General features: G+C 40.3%; 1 protein-coding gene and 2 non-coding genes across 6 annotated transcripts in view; 2 read left to right on the top strand and 1 right to left on the bottom strand.

The window, feature by feature from the left end:
• The first annotated feature begins 574 nt into the window (after positions 1-574).
• arhgef10 (Rho guanine nucleotide exchange factor (GEF) 10) overlaps positions 575-14,681 on the top strand; it is a 38,810-nt gene continuing 24,703 nt past the window's right edge. For 2 of the 4 annotated variants that reach the window (XM_058090862.2, XM_058090861.2), the window contains exons 1-9: positions 575-719; positions 6,850-6,957; positions 10,529-10,864; positions 11,814-12,131; positions 12,923-12,959; positions 13,129-13,217; positions 13,441-13,497; positions 13,820-13,998; positions 14,465-14,581. In XM_058090862.2, coding sequence (XP_057946845.2) covers positions 6,921-6,957; positions 10,529-10,864; positions 11,814-12,131; positions 12,923-12,959; positions 13,129-13,217; positions 13,441-13,497; positions 13,820-13,998; positions 14,465-14,581 — 1,170 coding nt within the window. In that variant the 5' untranslated portion in view covers positions 575-719; positions 6,850-6,920. The remainder of the gene's footprint in view (positions 720-6,849; positions 6,958-10,528; positions 10,865-11,813; positions 12,132-12,922; positions 12,960-13,128; positions 13,218-13,440; positions 13,498-13,819; positions 13,999-14,464; positions 14,582-14,681) is intronic. The other 2 variants (XM_058090864.2, XM_058090863.2) reach the window with 1 other exon arrangement.
• Positions 7,015-7,088, top strand: trnai-aau (transfer RNA isoleucine (anticodon AAU)). The gene has a single exon. It is a non-coding gene; the product is annotated as a tRNA-Ile (tRNA).
• On the bottom strand, positions 10,239-10,312 carry trnai-aau (transfer RNA isoleucine (anticodon AAU)). The gene has a single exon. It is a non-coding gene; the product is annotated as a tRNA-Ile (tRNA).

Here is a 14,681-nt window from a genome sequence, read left to right as displayed (position 1 = left end):
TGTTATTGTCCAGTTGTTTGCAGTGGTGTCACTGAATTTTAAGGATTTGGGGGTGATATATATATATTTATAGAACATAGAGTATGTATATATATTTTGAATAAATCAGCGAATTATTCAGTGGGTCTGAAGAAGATTAGGCCTAACAATAGCATAAAAACTATTCAATACAAATAACTAATACATTTATCAAAATAAAAAAAAACATAGTTGTATCATATATGATTTATTATTTATAATCATTGTGTTTATGAATAGTTTCCAGAAAGACGAGAGGAGACAGATAAGTAAGTTTGATGATTATGTTGTGCATCATGACTATTTTATGATGAATAATATGAGTATATGTATATGAATAATATAAGTAATATATTCATCCATAAGTCCAACATCTCCGGACAGCTGTGCAGTGCAGAGCCACCTCGAAGGTCACGTGGTCACATTCCAGTCCTCCAGCAGAGGAAGACGTTGGCGATTTGATTGACGTGGTAGCTCAGCCAATGAACACTATCTAAACTCACTCATTGACCAATCAGATGCAAACACTATAGACGGGGGGGTAGGTCCTTGAATGGAGCCAGTTTGCATCGAAGGAAGAAGCCAAGTTAAAAAGGACACCAGGCGAAAGGATACTGATGTCTAGTCGCTAATGTCCAACATAACTTATAACAGTTACAGGATTACTACAAAGGGCTAGAGTTGGTTAAAGTCGTGAAATGGTGAGTGGAAGATTTGTTGTACTGCTTTCGACAAAGTTATACATACAAAAGTTTTTTTTGTACCTTTTTTTGTACCTGCTAACGTGAGGCTCAGGTGTGTTTGGTCAGTCTAAATGGGAACATCTCGGTTTACTGTGTATCATTTGGGGTGTTTTAATCTGTGTGTTGGGACATGGATATAACGTGGCGCCTCAGGTTGTCAGGTTGCCAACGCCGTCCAATAACATTACCCAGTGGCAACGTGTCCGAAAATAAGACAGTTATGTTACTTTAGCTCCTAGTCATTCATGCTTTACAATGTTCCATTTATAGAAAGGGTGAGCATAGAGAGCCATATTGTACTACTAACTACAAATAGCAATGTTTCTTTTGCCTTTGAATACACTTATACCTTATACTATCATAAGAGCGTTATGAAAAAGTATGTATTATTAAGAGTAATTCATACAAACAAGGTCCAATAAAGCAGAAATAAATCACTTTGCCATGCAGTGAGGAAGTGTGGTCTTCAATGTGAAGTCTGGAGCTGCCTAGACAACAACAAATTCATGTAGTCATGCATAGCATTCCTTGGTGTTCAGATCCACTCATCTGGAAGATGTGTCTTCACAGGTAGTCGAAACCTGACTTAATAATTTCCAATATTATGAATACACAAATGGTGGTGCTGTGTACGCTGACGGATGATCCAAAACCCAAAACACACAAGCACCATAAAACAAATACAGTAGGAAAATGCAAATGCTGCAATCACATACAAGTATATGGTGCAATGAAATGCAAAATAAAAATACTACAAATACCAAATACATACACAGATTGCTGCATGTTCACCAAACATAACAGAAGATAAGCAGGAGCAGCAGACCTGAGGGATGCCCGGAAAAAGGTGGCTGACTATTGAAGACTATTTAAACACTTGGTCTTATAATATTATACAACGACAATATTATAGAGCAACCGATTTAGATACCTAGGTTTGGCATCCCTGGTAGCCTGGCAACCGTGCGTTTTCTTCCGTCAGCATTTTTCTCATGCAATTTTTTGTGTTTTTGGATGTTGCTATGTTTGGAGCGTATGTACATTTCTGAGTGTTTGGCCCTACTGCTGAGGCAGCTGTAGGAGTCTTCACTGTCAATTTGTTTAGCAAATCACTGTGGTGGCCTGGCTGCAACTACAAATGTTCTACCCCCCCTATGTAAACATCTTGAGTGGGCTTCTTGGGAGTACAGGTATATTTTTCCTTGCACACTATAAATAACTCAGTCATGAGTTGTGGATCAAAGTTGAGGGTTTAGACACCACTTGGACATCACTGTAACCGAATCCTAACCTGTAAATGTCACATTTAATTTGCTGTGAGACGTATTGACGCAATAACTTTGTGCAACCTGACTTTGTTTGTTGAGTTTGTTTGTGTTTGGTCAACCCCAAGCCACCTTCACACATGTTAATCCTTATATGATGGCTTTATGAACCAAACATCCATTCAGAAATGCCATAAATGTGCTACCTTCACATACTGTATTACAGTACACCAACAATACCATGTTTTATGGTTCCATAATATTGTGACTTACAGTACCAGCTCAGACAAAAGCACTCTAGGAGAGGAGAGAGAGTGACGACATGTCAGTCCCTGCTAGAACTGAAGCTCCCATTCAAAGTGGGTGTAAATACACTTCTCTATGCATTCAGCTTTGCAGAGGACATTCTCAGCCACCACAGTAAGGGCAAGGGTCAACCCTGATTTCAGAAATGCCCTTTTCCCATCCCTTCAAATCACTGCAATGATGTAGTCATGATGCTAGCGATTTGTTGCAACAACATAAAATCATGAACAATAATCGACTAACATTAAGACTTTCTATGTAAGACAGGTTATACAGGTACATAATTAATTCACAAATAAAAATCCAAAGAAATATGGCAAAGTGCAAAATGTGAAACTCTGGACTACTGCAATCAGTGAAATTATGAACTGGGCTCCGTCAGCATGAACAAAAACATATTAGATTAGAAGTATTAAAGGAAAACACCATATGCCCCCCCTCGCATACCAGTACTGTCATTGCAAACTGCATATTTACAATCCAAAGGCAAAAATTGCACACCTGTGCTAGCAAGGTTGTTGCTCTGTGGATGACGTCATTACTTACCTGCTAATATTATTAACAAATACTGATATGAACAAATATCTCATTTTATGTCAATGTTGGTCTAATAGCAATTTAACCAAATAGCCACTAATCCACAGCTTGCTGCTCTAAGTGTGTTTCTGACATCATGTTGAGCTCTCAGTGTTTGGTGTGGCTTACTGGGTGGGCAGAGACCAGTTCAAAGGCACATCCAAGACTGGCATTCTTCCACAATTGCCTAATGTTTCATTAGAGACCAGAATTAGTCTGGGCCTTGTTAGTGTTGACTCCAGTGTACCTCACATGTATGGTAAACACTATAATTCTGTAATGTCATTGTCATTTCAAAGGCAGTCATAAAACATTACATCAGAGCCGGAAGGCGTGCAGTCATTTCTTATATCTGAAGTATCACATCTCTCTCTTCAAAAGACAAGACTGCAGGCCAAGTGGATGTCCGCTTATCCACAGCAGTGGCCCTCACAAGTATATTAGCAAATAATACTTGATACCACCTCTTGCATGTTGATTTTTCACAATATTAGTTTTTGATTTTGGTCCAAGGATATATTTAGAAAGCCCTGCTGCACTCCTGAGACTTCCCCGCCCTACTTGAGGTCAGAGTGGGTGGTGAAGTGTTTGGCTCAGATGGACTTGATGGTTGATCTCAGTCAGAACTGCAAAGTTTCTATGCTTACTTTAGTTGCTGCTGCCTAAGGTGATCATCTGCAATAGGCACCGTTAGATGTGGCAAGTAATATTGTTCATCACTTCAGGTATTAGGCTTCAGATCCACTCAAAAAAAAAACTGTGCTGTATTCCAAGTGCTTTTGTCTGAACCACCTGCTCCCACTACAGTCTAGGTCAGGACAAGGAAACAAAACAACAGTAAGGGCTTAATAAGGCTGCCAGTTGGTTGGACTGTTTCCTCTTCTGACTTGGAACTCAAATTGCCTCCCTGGTTTTGTTTATTCAGGAACATTTTCTACCCTGGCCGTTTGTAAAAAGATGTGGCTTTGGAGGTTTGGCTCTTTTGATTGTCATTAATCAGCCATATCATCAGAATTTAGACCACATAACGTGATGATGTAATGGTGGAAGAATGAGATTTTAATGTTGGTCTTGAAGCGGCTAAATGAGGGTGCTGCAGGCAACTTTCCCGTCCCCTCGCTCAAGCATTTTCTGCAATGGACTTTAGACAAATTTGTTGACTCTTAGGCTCATGGTTTTAACACAGCCTGATTACTATAATCCTGGCCAAAAACAAAGACTGGGACACACCATTCAATTCAACGTTCTGAAAAGACACTCACAGCCAGCACTCCGTACCAGCCTCTCCTCCAGGCTTGGTTTTAGGGCTTTCAGCCCATGTGTGGAATGCCACTTGTCATTAAGTGCACCAAAAAAACACACTGGAAAACCAAACTGGGCTTTTTGTTTTTTTGTGAGTGGGGTCCAGATGGTGTCAGGGGATGTATGCTGATTGTCATTGTTTCTGAATATTTGTCATAAAACCATATGATTATTGTAACCTAGCCCTGAAAAACAGCACAAAACACTGATGTAAAAATTTGAATTGTTGATTTGATTGTTAGGTTGGAAACTGCTGTTGTGAAATGCGTTTGAGGCTTTCCATTCTACAATAAGCGCATTTCTGAGGTCAGAAGTCACAAATGTTTTGTTCTCTAGTACATCGCCATGTTTGATGGCAATTAGGTTTTCTAACACAACAAACGTATCCCTTTATGCATTTACCGACTCTTAAAAATTGAAATTTCTCAACCTGAGGCAGTTTTCGTTGTCTTGTCACCAGTCAGTTGCAGAGTATACACAGACTGCCATTCACACTCACTTTCACATCAGCAGTCAATTTAAAGCCTCCAATTAACCTATGATGCCTGTTTTTTTGGACTGTAGGGGTTTTGATCCAAAACCGACATATCACCAAACTGTCATTGTAGAAGTCATTCTCATGCATTCTGTTGTATCAGTGGATGTTCTCATTGTCATCATTGGTTTTAAATACAAGTAAGTAGAAATATGCAGCTGAACAATTTATCTGCATTAAACCAACAGGCCAGATGTTTGCTTGTCTGAAGCTGTTCAGTGATCCTAACATGTAACGACATGCTCTGCTAAGTCTGTCATTAACACAGGGTGGATTTTACTTGTCTTCCGCCCTACCTTCACTCTCTGACATAAGCTTTGTTTGTAGCTCAGCACAATTTTGACAGTTGCTGACGACATTTATTGACATAGAGAGGATGTGATCGTGGAAAGCAGTGTTTTGTTTTCCTGAAGAATTAAATAAAACATGTAAATCTATATGAGGCGCTCAAAACATGAGTTTGCTCTTCTTCACTATGTAACTTCTCTTTCCTCTGCTTCATGAATCAAACCCAAGCATTTCATAGCTTCCTTTGCCCACCCTTCCTTCCCTTGCTCCCCAGACCTTGAATAGATAGATGAGTCACCCTGTAGACATTTTATTTTGTTAGGCCCTGACTGTTCATCTTCACACCAAAGTGTGAGTTTCATCGGACAATGTACACTTTATGTACCCGTGACTTTATGCATAAGCTAAACTGAGCAGTGTGTGACTGTAAATGAACCATGCTCAAGTGCAGACCAAGTATTTTTTCTTAAACATTTTTGGTCCAGACCATGTATGAAGGCACCCTAAGATAGTACATATGCATTATACCTGTTCCTAGTACAGTACAGTATATGCACATAGAGAGGACAGTTGACGTAGTTGTCTATGACCATGCATTTCTAGAAACAGTGAACAATTGCATACAGTAACCATCTCTTCAGGATCTGCATACGCTACCTGCCAGTGTTAGTATAGCATTGTCCACCAGTCCACCCTGCACTCTATAGACACTAGCCCCGTGTGTTCATATTCTCCCTTCTGTCCTTGTGCCCTGTAAATAGGGCGGAGGACAGAGAAGCAGAGGATTTCACATTATTTGAAGACAAAACAAGCTTTCAGACTCACAATGACTTATCTTTGTGACTATATCCCCACCATCTGCCTTTCTTTTTCATTGAAGTGGACAGTTAGGCACTTCTCTTGTATTGTTGTATAGTGGTTTTATGGATAAAACGTGGCGTATACATGCATACCTCGACAATGACTGCTTTATGCTACAGCATGATGTCATTTTGGTGTAATTTATTCTTGAGCAGAGCAGGAAGCTTTTTTTTGGTCAAGCCCTTGACACAAACCGTACCCTCTGGTTGTGAATGAACAAAGACTATGAGGGTGAGGAATTCACACTCTCTATCATGCCCAAGCAGGTCTATATTAAGATGTCTCGGGTCTGAACATGTAAAGAACACTTCCCCTTGGTCCTCTACTTGTCAGGTTGACCATAAAACATTACATTTTCATAACAAAAAAAACTACATTGCAATTTTGCAATTATCTAATAATGTAGACAAATAGACTTTCTTGTACGGTGTGATTGTAAGTAGTCTTTTGCTATACCATATTCTGTTGTCCACACTTGATTGCATCAAGTTCATTTATTTTTAGACCTCTAGTAAATTTGCTCACTTTGACAGGGCTCCAGCTGAGTCAACACACGTGATTCATGCTTTGACATTGCCGTTTACAAACAGGAATCACATACCATTCTTTGTAATGGTTGTCAAGACATTACACACTTCTCTCATTTGCATGACACTGTTGTATACACAACAATTGACAAACTGAAGAAACACAACAAATGGTTCTTTTGTTTGTATTCGTCCACTAATTTGTGTGAACCAGCAGTGGGTTGGTTCTCAAAAAGGCCCACAACAGATAACATTGGGATCAGTGGGTAACTGACAAAAAGTACATTATTAGTGTGCATTCAACGGCAAGTGCAGGAGTGGTAAAATCATTTTTAATGGAAAGTTAGTCCGTTGAATTTGAAATGTGGAATCATCTTGCTTGTTGTGCCTCCTCATGACAGCTCTCTTTTTTCCCCCATTTCCTTTAGGAAGGAATGTGAGTGTGCATAGTTGGTCCCCTGCATGTGGTCTGAAGAGCTTGTACAGAAGAGCTTTAAACATGGATATGGAAGACTTCCCTCCCCCGCCTCCAGAAAGTAAGGTCAACCGTGCTTCTTCATGATCCCTATGAAGTACGAAAGTTGTACTGTTGTGGCCGGTTAGCTCAGTTGGTTAGAGCGTGGTGCTAATAACGCCAAGGTCGCGGGTTCGATCCCCGTACGGGCCAGTGTTTTCTTGGATACCCAACTGCATCTGAAGGAAAAGCTGTGTTTTAAAGTTCTAGTCGTGTGTCCATGAAACTGTCATTCTTTCAAAAGGTAAATTGTACTTTAGAGTCATCAACAATTGCACACCCTTAATGGTCCTTTTGATTGAGAGGAAGATTACATTTTAAAATAATTTTCAAATTCAGCAAATTCTGTTTATTGCCTTGAAAATGATTTGGGAAATGTTGTTATCTATTGCAGGGATCATTTTCTCAGAGTGAACACAGATTCCGCCACTCCTCCACTGTGGAGGGTGTGGGCACACGATTGAGGGAGTTTGGAGAGTAAAATGTGCTGTGTGTACACCAGACAATGTGCCTCAGTGTTGGACTGAATGCCGGCGCAGGAGCACGCACACATTCAGGAATAGACACTGGCCAGAGAGATCTCCAGCTGGCCTCCCGCTTGCTTTGTAGGAGCAATGCTTTTCGCTGCAGTGGGGTTGTCATTCAATCTGGAAAACTGCATTGGAACACCGTTCAAAGTTGGAGTTTCTACTCGTGAAATTATGGCATTCGGTACCCCGAGTTCACACATTTGATACACATTCATGGCAGTGCCCACTGTGAATGTAAAACCTCAGTTACAAGAAGATATAAAGTAGGTGCCTGCACAACTATGGCACATTCATGCACCACCAAACAAACTGAAAAATATTTGACGAAAAAACATTATTAGTGAAGCACAAAGACATAAAAATGTAAAAATTATGCGCTTTCCAATATGTACATTTTACCTTTATTATAAATTATTAGTGACTTATAGTGAATGAGACATTTTCTGTGGGGAAAAAACTGAAAAAATAATATTTGGACCAAAAATCTGCACATTTACAGCGCTGTGAATGGTGAAGCTTAACTGTGAGGGGATCCACTGTAAACTATTTATACGGTGTCACAATATCTTGCAAGATTAAAACTCAACAAGATTATTTATTATTGGTTACATATGTGCCTTACCTTAAAGGTAAAGTCAGTCTGCAGAGCTGTGACTACGCACGAACATGGCCAAAGGCAATTAAAAATCATCTTCCTCCATCCATAATGCGTAATACTTCTCCAAAGAGAGGTTGATAGTACATACATATTCATCCTTCTCACTTGGTGTGCCTTATCTGTATCCAACCTGCACCATTAATAGCAAACGGATGGAAAACGACAGATAGCATCTTTGCTTCCACGTTTGATCCTTCTCAAGCACCTTGACTCACTGGTGCAGATAGACACAGGTCACAGATTTGACCTGTGGCAGTCGCTACAGCCCATGTTTTAACACACTGACTACAGGGTGGAACGACTACCTGTCACTACCAGAGTCACAGTGGTGATTTAGACTTGTGTGCTTGACTGTTAGGGACTTCAAAGCTCCTCCTGGCTTTGCTTAAGGCTCTCGCTGTAAGTTCAGATTTATTCACCTACAAGCAGTGAATGGCTCAGGCCTGGAGGTACAGTAGGCAGTGTTCAACGCTGATGGGATTGATTTAGTGGTCATTACATGGAAAGCGACCTTATTGACCACATAATAAACATGAACTAACTACCTAAATATGTCAAAAAATGTGTTAGGGTGTCTTTTATATGCTGCCAAACATTAGGAATGAAAACAACTTCTTAAAGTTATCTGAAGTTGTCACAGAATGTAAGGTCCATATTTATGTATATATCCATACAGATATGGAAAAACATTTCCCTTTATGGACATTTCAGTTTTTGAACAGTGTTCACCTGTCTTTGCAGTCTTAATAACTGTTGATACCTGGTGTGTTTTTGGCATTAAAAACAAAGTCTGTAATGGGTTAATGGATTAACATGCAAAGCAGTTGATATTGTTTATATATCTTAATCTTAAGTGATTCAGTTTTTTGCACTTGCTTGACATTTAAGAAAGTTAGATGCTACTTAAAACATTTTTGTGTGTTCAAAATATGAACAAATTGCTCAGCTTCATAAAAGGAATTTGTAAAATCGATTTGCACCAAGCGATTTGTTCAAAGTCAGCTGTCACTGTAGTAATAGAAACATTAATTCATTCATTTTCTACCGCTTATCCTCACAAGGGTCACAAGGGTGCTGGAGCCTATCCCAGCTGTCTTCGGGCAAGAGGCGGGGTACACCCCGGACTATAGACAAACAACCATTCACACCTATGGACAATTTGGAGTCGCCAATTAACCTAGCATGTTTTTGGAATGTGGGAGGAAACCGGAGTACCCGGAGAAAACCCACGCATGCACGGGGAGAACATGCAAACTCCACACAGAGATGGCCGAGGGTGGGCTTGAACTCAGGTTTGACCTCACTTTTGACCTCAATAGATGTCTCAACATGAAGAGCCAGACTCCATTTAAGGTTCACAGGAACGTTTCAGGCACATGCCACGTCGTGAAGGAAATTGAATGCCTTGTGGAAGCTTGGAATTTTGTGTTATCTTTGTGAACACATTCAGGATATGAGTGTAAAACTTTAGATTGTCAGCTAACACAATCAAGCTGTGACTGTTGAAGAAACAACTCCCAAGGAATGTGAGGTATGTTTGCTTGAAAAATTGTGACAAAGATTTCATTTGAATGTATTTTAAAGGAAAATGTAACAAATACTATGTACTGCAATATCCTTTAAAAATTAACAGTTGACTCTTTTGAACATTCATTAAAGCAGGACTCATGCATAAACTCAGAACTGCACTTAACAGCTTGACAGTAACAGCTGTCTTTTGGACTGGACTAATTGCAGTGTGGAAACTGGAATGACATTTGTTGTTGGGTTCCTGTCTGCTGCAGAGCGAGCGCACCCATATGAATGTGATGCCTTCAAACATTAACTCCGTCAGGGAGCTGTCGTAGCATAGAGAGAGCTGACATGCTGATCTGGAACTTTGACTTTTTTTGGAAGGGGAAAAACACTGATCTGGTCGACCCCACCCTTAATTATATGTCACTGTGTAGCTCTTAAATCTACGTAAATAGAGAGAGCCAGAGAAGCCTCAAAAGTAGTTTATTTTTCTACAAAGTTGTGAAAGTTACCAATTTTCATTATGTGAAGTTTTACTGTTTTGGTTGATTGTTTTAGCTTCTAATTTGCATTTAAGTGAGCTGATAGCACCCAGAATAATGGCCGGTACAGGGATCGAACCTGTGACCTTGGCGTTATTAGCACCACGCTCTAACCATCTGAGCTAACCGGCCACATGCAAATGTTATATTCTTCAAATCTTGATCTCTTTGATCTTGTGTAAGTTCTGGCTTCCTTCACCACAGTGTACTAGGTGCACCAGATGACTTTTCTAGCTAAAATCAAAGGCTCAGGGGGGCAAAAAAGACTGATTAAAGGTCATCTGCCACCAAAACCCTTCACTCAACCTTGACATTTATTAATTGTACAATGTTTATTTGTGTATGCAGTTTTTGCTGAAGATGAAGATGAAGGGGAAGCCTTTGACTTTGATGACAGTGGTGATGACATCCCTGAGGTGGATCGGCCACCCCCCACCTCCAGCATGAAGGAGCAGTGTCAGGTTGACCTTATGTGTCATCAAGCAGAGGGCGATCAACCCAGCCTGGCCCCACAGACACCTTGCAGCGTACCTGACACAGCTCCATCAGCCCAAGTTCTCACAGCAAGTGAAGCAACACCGGGAGCAGATGGGATAACCACTGCAGAGGAGACTGATGACAAGATAGATTTACCACTGCCTCCTCCACCTGATGAGGTTGTGGGGACTGATTCTGGAAGAACAGGTTTGATTTTTCTTAGTGCATAAATATTTTGTTGTTATTTTTGTGAATATATCCATTGTACGTGCCACAGCTTTGGCAGTTGGTCAAATGGACTTGTTTTGAATAAGTTATCTCACTAACCCGAAAGTGTGTCTCTATCGTGACACCTTGTATCACTGACTGCCTGGCGCTGGACTGTGTCTGGCTTTTATCACTAACAGTTGTGACAGCAACAACAGTCGGGACTTAGCCTTGCATATTCTGCCTCGTTCTAGACCAGGGGTCGGCAACCTTTACTATCAAAAGAGCCATTTTACCCCCTCACTCACTGAAGAAAAATAGAATGGAGCCGCGAAACATAATTTAACAGCAGAATATAGGGGCTGCATAGCGGTCGAGTGGGTAGCGCGCAGACCTCACAGCTAGGAGACCCGAGTTCAATCCCACCCTCGGCTATCTCTGTGTGGAGTTTGCATGTTCTCCCCATGCACGCCTTAAGAAATGTGTAGCAACATGCTCACATCCAGAGCAATTTGCTAGTCTCCCAAGATTTTGATTGAGGGAATTTTGGGATATCAAAGTAGAGAAAAAGCGGAGTTGATCAAGTACTCTTGCTAGTATACGGCCTCACAGAAAGTCAGATTTTGTTCAAAAGATGCATATTTTCCTCATTTGGGTGTTAAAACAAATATTTGAGCATTGCAAAGGGAGCCACAACAAAGAGGCTGAAGAGCCACATGCGGCTCTGGAGCCGTAGGTTGCTGACCCCTGTTCTAGACAATGTGCATACTGCGGCGGTATTTAAGCTTATTCCCTTTAAAGAAGGCTACTTATAAAGACATGCACAATACGCAATTCTGATAATGCTCACTTTTGATAGTTATTGTCTCATAATTTATATAATTCTTTTCATCATTGTACTTGTAGCATTATAATTGGAGGACTCACCTTATTGCTTTATTCATACCAGGGTGTGAAGACCAGTTAGACGCTACACATCCTGTTTCAAAGAGCTCCTCAAAAGTCAACCCTTACTCGGTGATTGACATCACTCCGCTCCAGCTGCAGCACGTCGAGCAGAACGGAAGCCCTTCTTCTCCTCCTGAACCAGGAGAACCCAAGGAGGACGTAAAAGAAGCACAGGATACCCACGGCAGCCCTGGTGTCATCACCTCGGGCTACTCGGTACCAGTGCCTTGTGGCTATGCAACCCCATCTGGCGTGCCGCTCATCACGCCTGCTTACACAACACCCGTCATCATTCGACACCTCTCTGTGGATGAAGACGGTAAAATAACTGATTTATTTGAAGATTTATTGAATATTTTCTTGTTTACATGACATGCTTAGGACTCTGATTGCATTGTAATTAACTCACCAAGGTTACACTGCATTAATGCAATAATATTACTAGGATTATGTAATGCTGTAATAGTCGTTTTTGGTGAAACTTTGTTTCCTGTTACATTCCTTGGAACGCATAGGTCTTATAATAGAGCTTATAATAAAAATTTAAGTTGACCAGTAAAATATATAGAAACAACGTCACAAGAGACTACATTGAAGGACACTTTGAGACCGCTTCAAAGTAAAAAAAGTGTGATTTGTCTCACCAATGTTTTTTTATCAAGTGTGGCCCAGAGGTTATATGCGGCCTGCAGCTCGTTTTCATTGGTTCCACTTTCTAGGGGAAAAAAAAATGGAACAACTTACATGTTGATACTTTTCACTAACAATAACACAGATTAGTCTTTTGAATGTAGATCTATACACATTTTTAATGTATAGATTTACAAAAAAAGTAAAAATGTAAAAATAACAAAGCAGCCCCTAGCATGACTTTTCAGTATGTAGCCCTCCTGGAAAACGTTTTTACACCCCTTCTCTGTAGCCGCTGACAATCTCTAGAAATGTGATTTTGGTGAAATGAAACTATTAGTGACACCTGGTGGAACATTTAAAACATTACAGTATTTCAATACAGTCAGTAATATCTTAAGGGCAGTTCAATATATTTGACATGTATGTACTACGTTGTGTTACAAATGCAATCATGTTTTTCCTCTCTTTTCTTCACAGTGACAGTAATACGGACCGGGAACGCTTCTGTTGACAGGTGTGTGACCCGCCTTACTACTAGTACTAATAACTGGTACTGTTTGCAGTGCCATTTAGTAGTTCTAGCACTCAACCTTTATTACATCCTGTAATGGTACTGGACATGTCTTATTTTATCAATATGTAAAATATGCTGACAGGTGAATTTGTTTCAATACTCTTTGAAGTGTTTTCACTGAAGATTTTCCACCCATAAAAGAGGAGGATGCCCTGGCAAAGTGGGCATCAGATCCCGCCAACACCGCATGGATGGAAAGTAAGGATCGCAAAGAACACTGTCATTGTCTCAGACACAGTGCCTGTCAACAGGCCACAAACGTTCTTTTTATTCTCTCTCACTTTCGACACTTGTCTGAACTCTCAGACTTTCTTCCCAATTTTTTTGAGGAAGCAAACCACTGTACAATCTCTCGCAGAGTGACTTTAAAATGACTGCACTTTATGATAATGTTGCTGTTAATTCTCTCCTTTATGGTAAGATCCAGACGAAGTGATTTACGATGATGTGCCCAGGGAGAACTCTGACTCCAACACAGGTAAGGCCTTTTAATCTGCACACTAGTGTTTAAATATGTTCGGCATATACCACTTTACAAGTTTCATTTTTGTTTTTCAAGATATACTGACTCATTTTTACTTTGACGCATTTGATGCAATAAATACATCACTTGTCCATTTAGTACAATCAGATTTTTGTGTTGGGAAAATCAGTTACAATATACTTGACATGTATGATGTTTTTCATTTTAGGTCAATTCCAATTCATGTTGGTCAATTGTGATAAAAAAAAATCTGCATATTCCCCCTGTATTTTTAAAAGATATAGATGACACTGCTGTGTTATTTACACCCATACAGAACCAGATGAGATGATTTATGACGACGTGGAGCTCGGTGAGGAAGGAGGTTATCTCGACAACGGCTGGAGCTCAAGCGAGTTTGAAAGCTATGACGAGGCCAGCGATGGAGAGGGACGCTCCGAGAATGGCATGCCCCATGCCTTCATGAGGGGGAAGCCCTCCCAGAGGAAGACGCATGTGAGTCAGTCATTTGCATCCTGTCAGGGTTTCTACAAAGAAAGCACAAACATAATAATACACTAAATTAAATCTATCTGTATATTATATATATACAATTTTTGTTATTCTCAGTATTTATTTCAGTCATTGGTTGACAGAATTAGTTGTGTGGTGGCCATTTTAACTTACATTTAACTTACCAATTATGGTGCCTTCCTTGTCTTGCAAGTGGCCTGAAATTTCACCTTTTCTGAATCTAAACATACAGTGCAAATGCATACTACTATACTGTCTGTTACATGTTGTGAGCAAGTCATGTTGCCAGGAAAAGACATTTATTGCATTAGGTCTAAAGCATCAAAAAAGCATATTTCAGGGGAAAAAATGGCTATCAGACATAAAGAAATAAGTGGGATGGCTGTAAATAGCACTCCAAACACACTTTACAAGTGTAACCTATAATGCTTGCTTTGCTTTTGTTCAGCTCTCTCAAGATCTGAGCCGCTTGAAAGAACACTATGAGAAAAAGATGAAAGATCTAATGGCAAATACAGTGGGAACGGTAGAGCTGCAGCAGCTCAAACAGAAACACGAGCAGAAGGTAAACCTGCTGCGGCTCGCCTTGGCCCTTGCCTGCCTATAGTATGTTCGACTCTCAGTTTAGCCAACTTTGAATGCGAGCGTCTTACTGACACCGTGAT

Source organism: Doryrhamphus excisus, linkage group LG14, assembly GCF_037039965.1.
Source record: "Doryrhamphus excisus strain RoL-2023G ecotype Guam linkage group LG14, RoL_Dexc_Guam_v1.1, whole genome shotgun sequence".
NCBI lineage: Eukaryota > Metazoa > Chordata > Actinopteri > Syngnathiformes > Syngnathidae > Doryrhamphus > Doryrhamphus excisus.
Note: the sequence above shows the minus strand (reverse complement) of the source record. Positions and strands in the feature narration are given on the sequence as shown.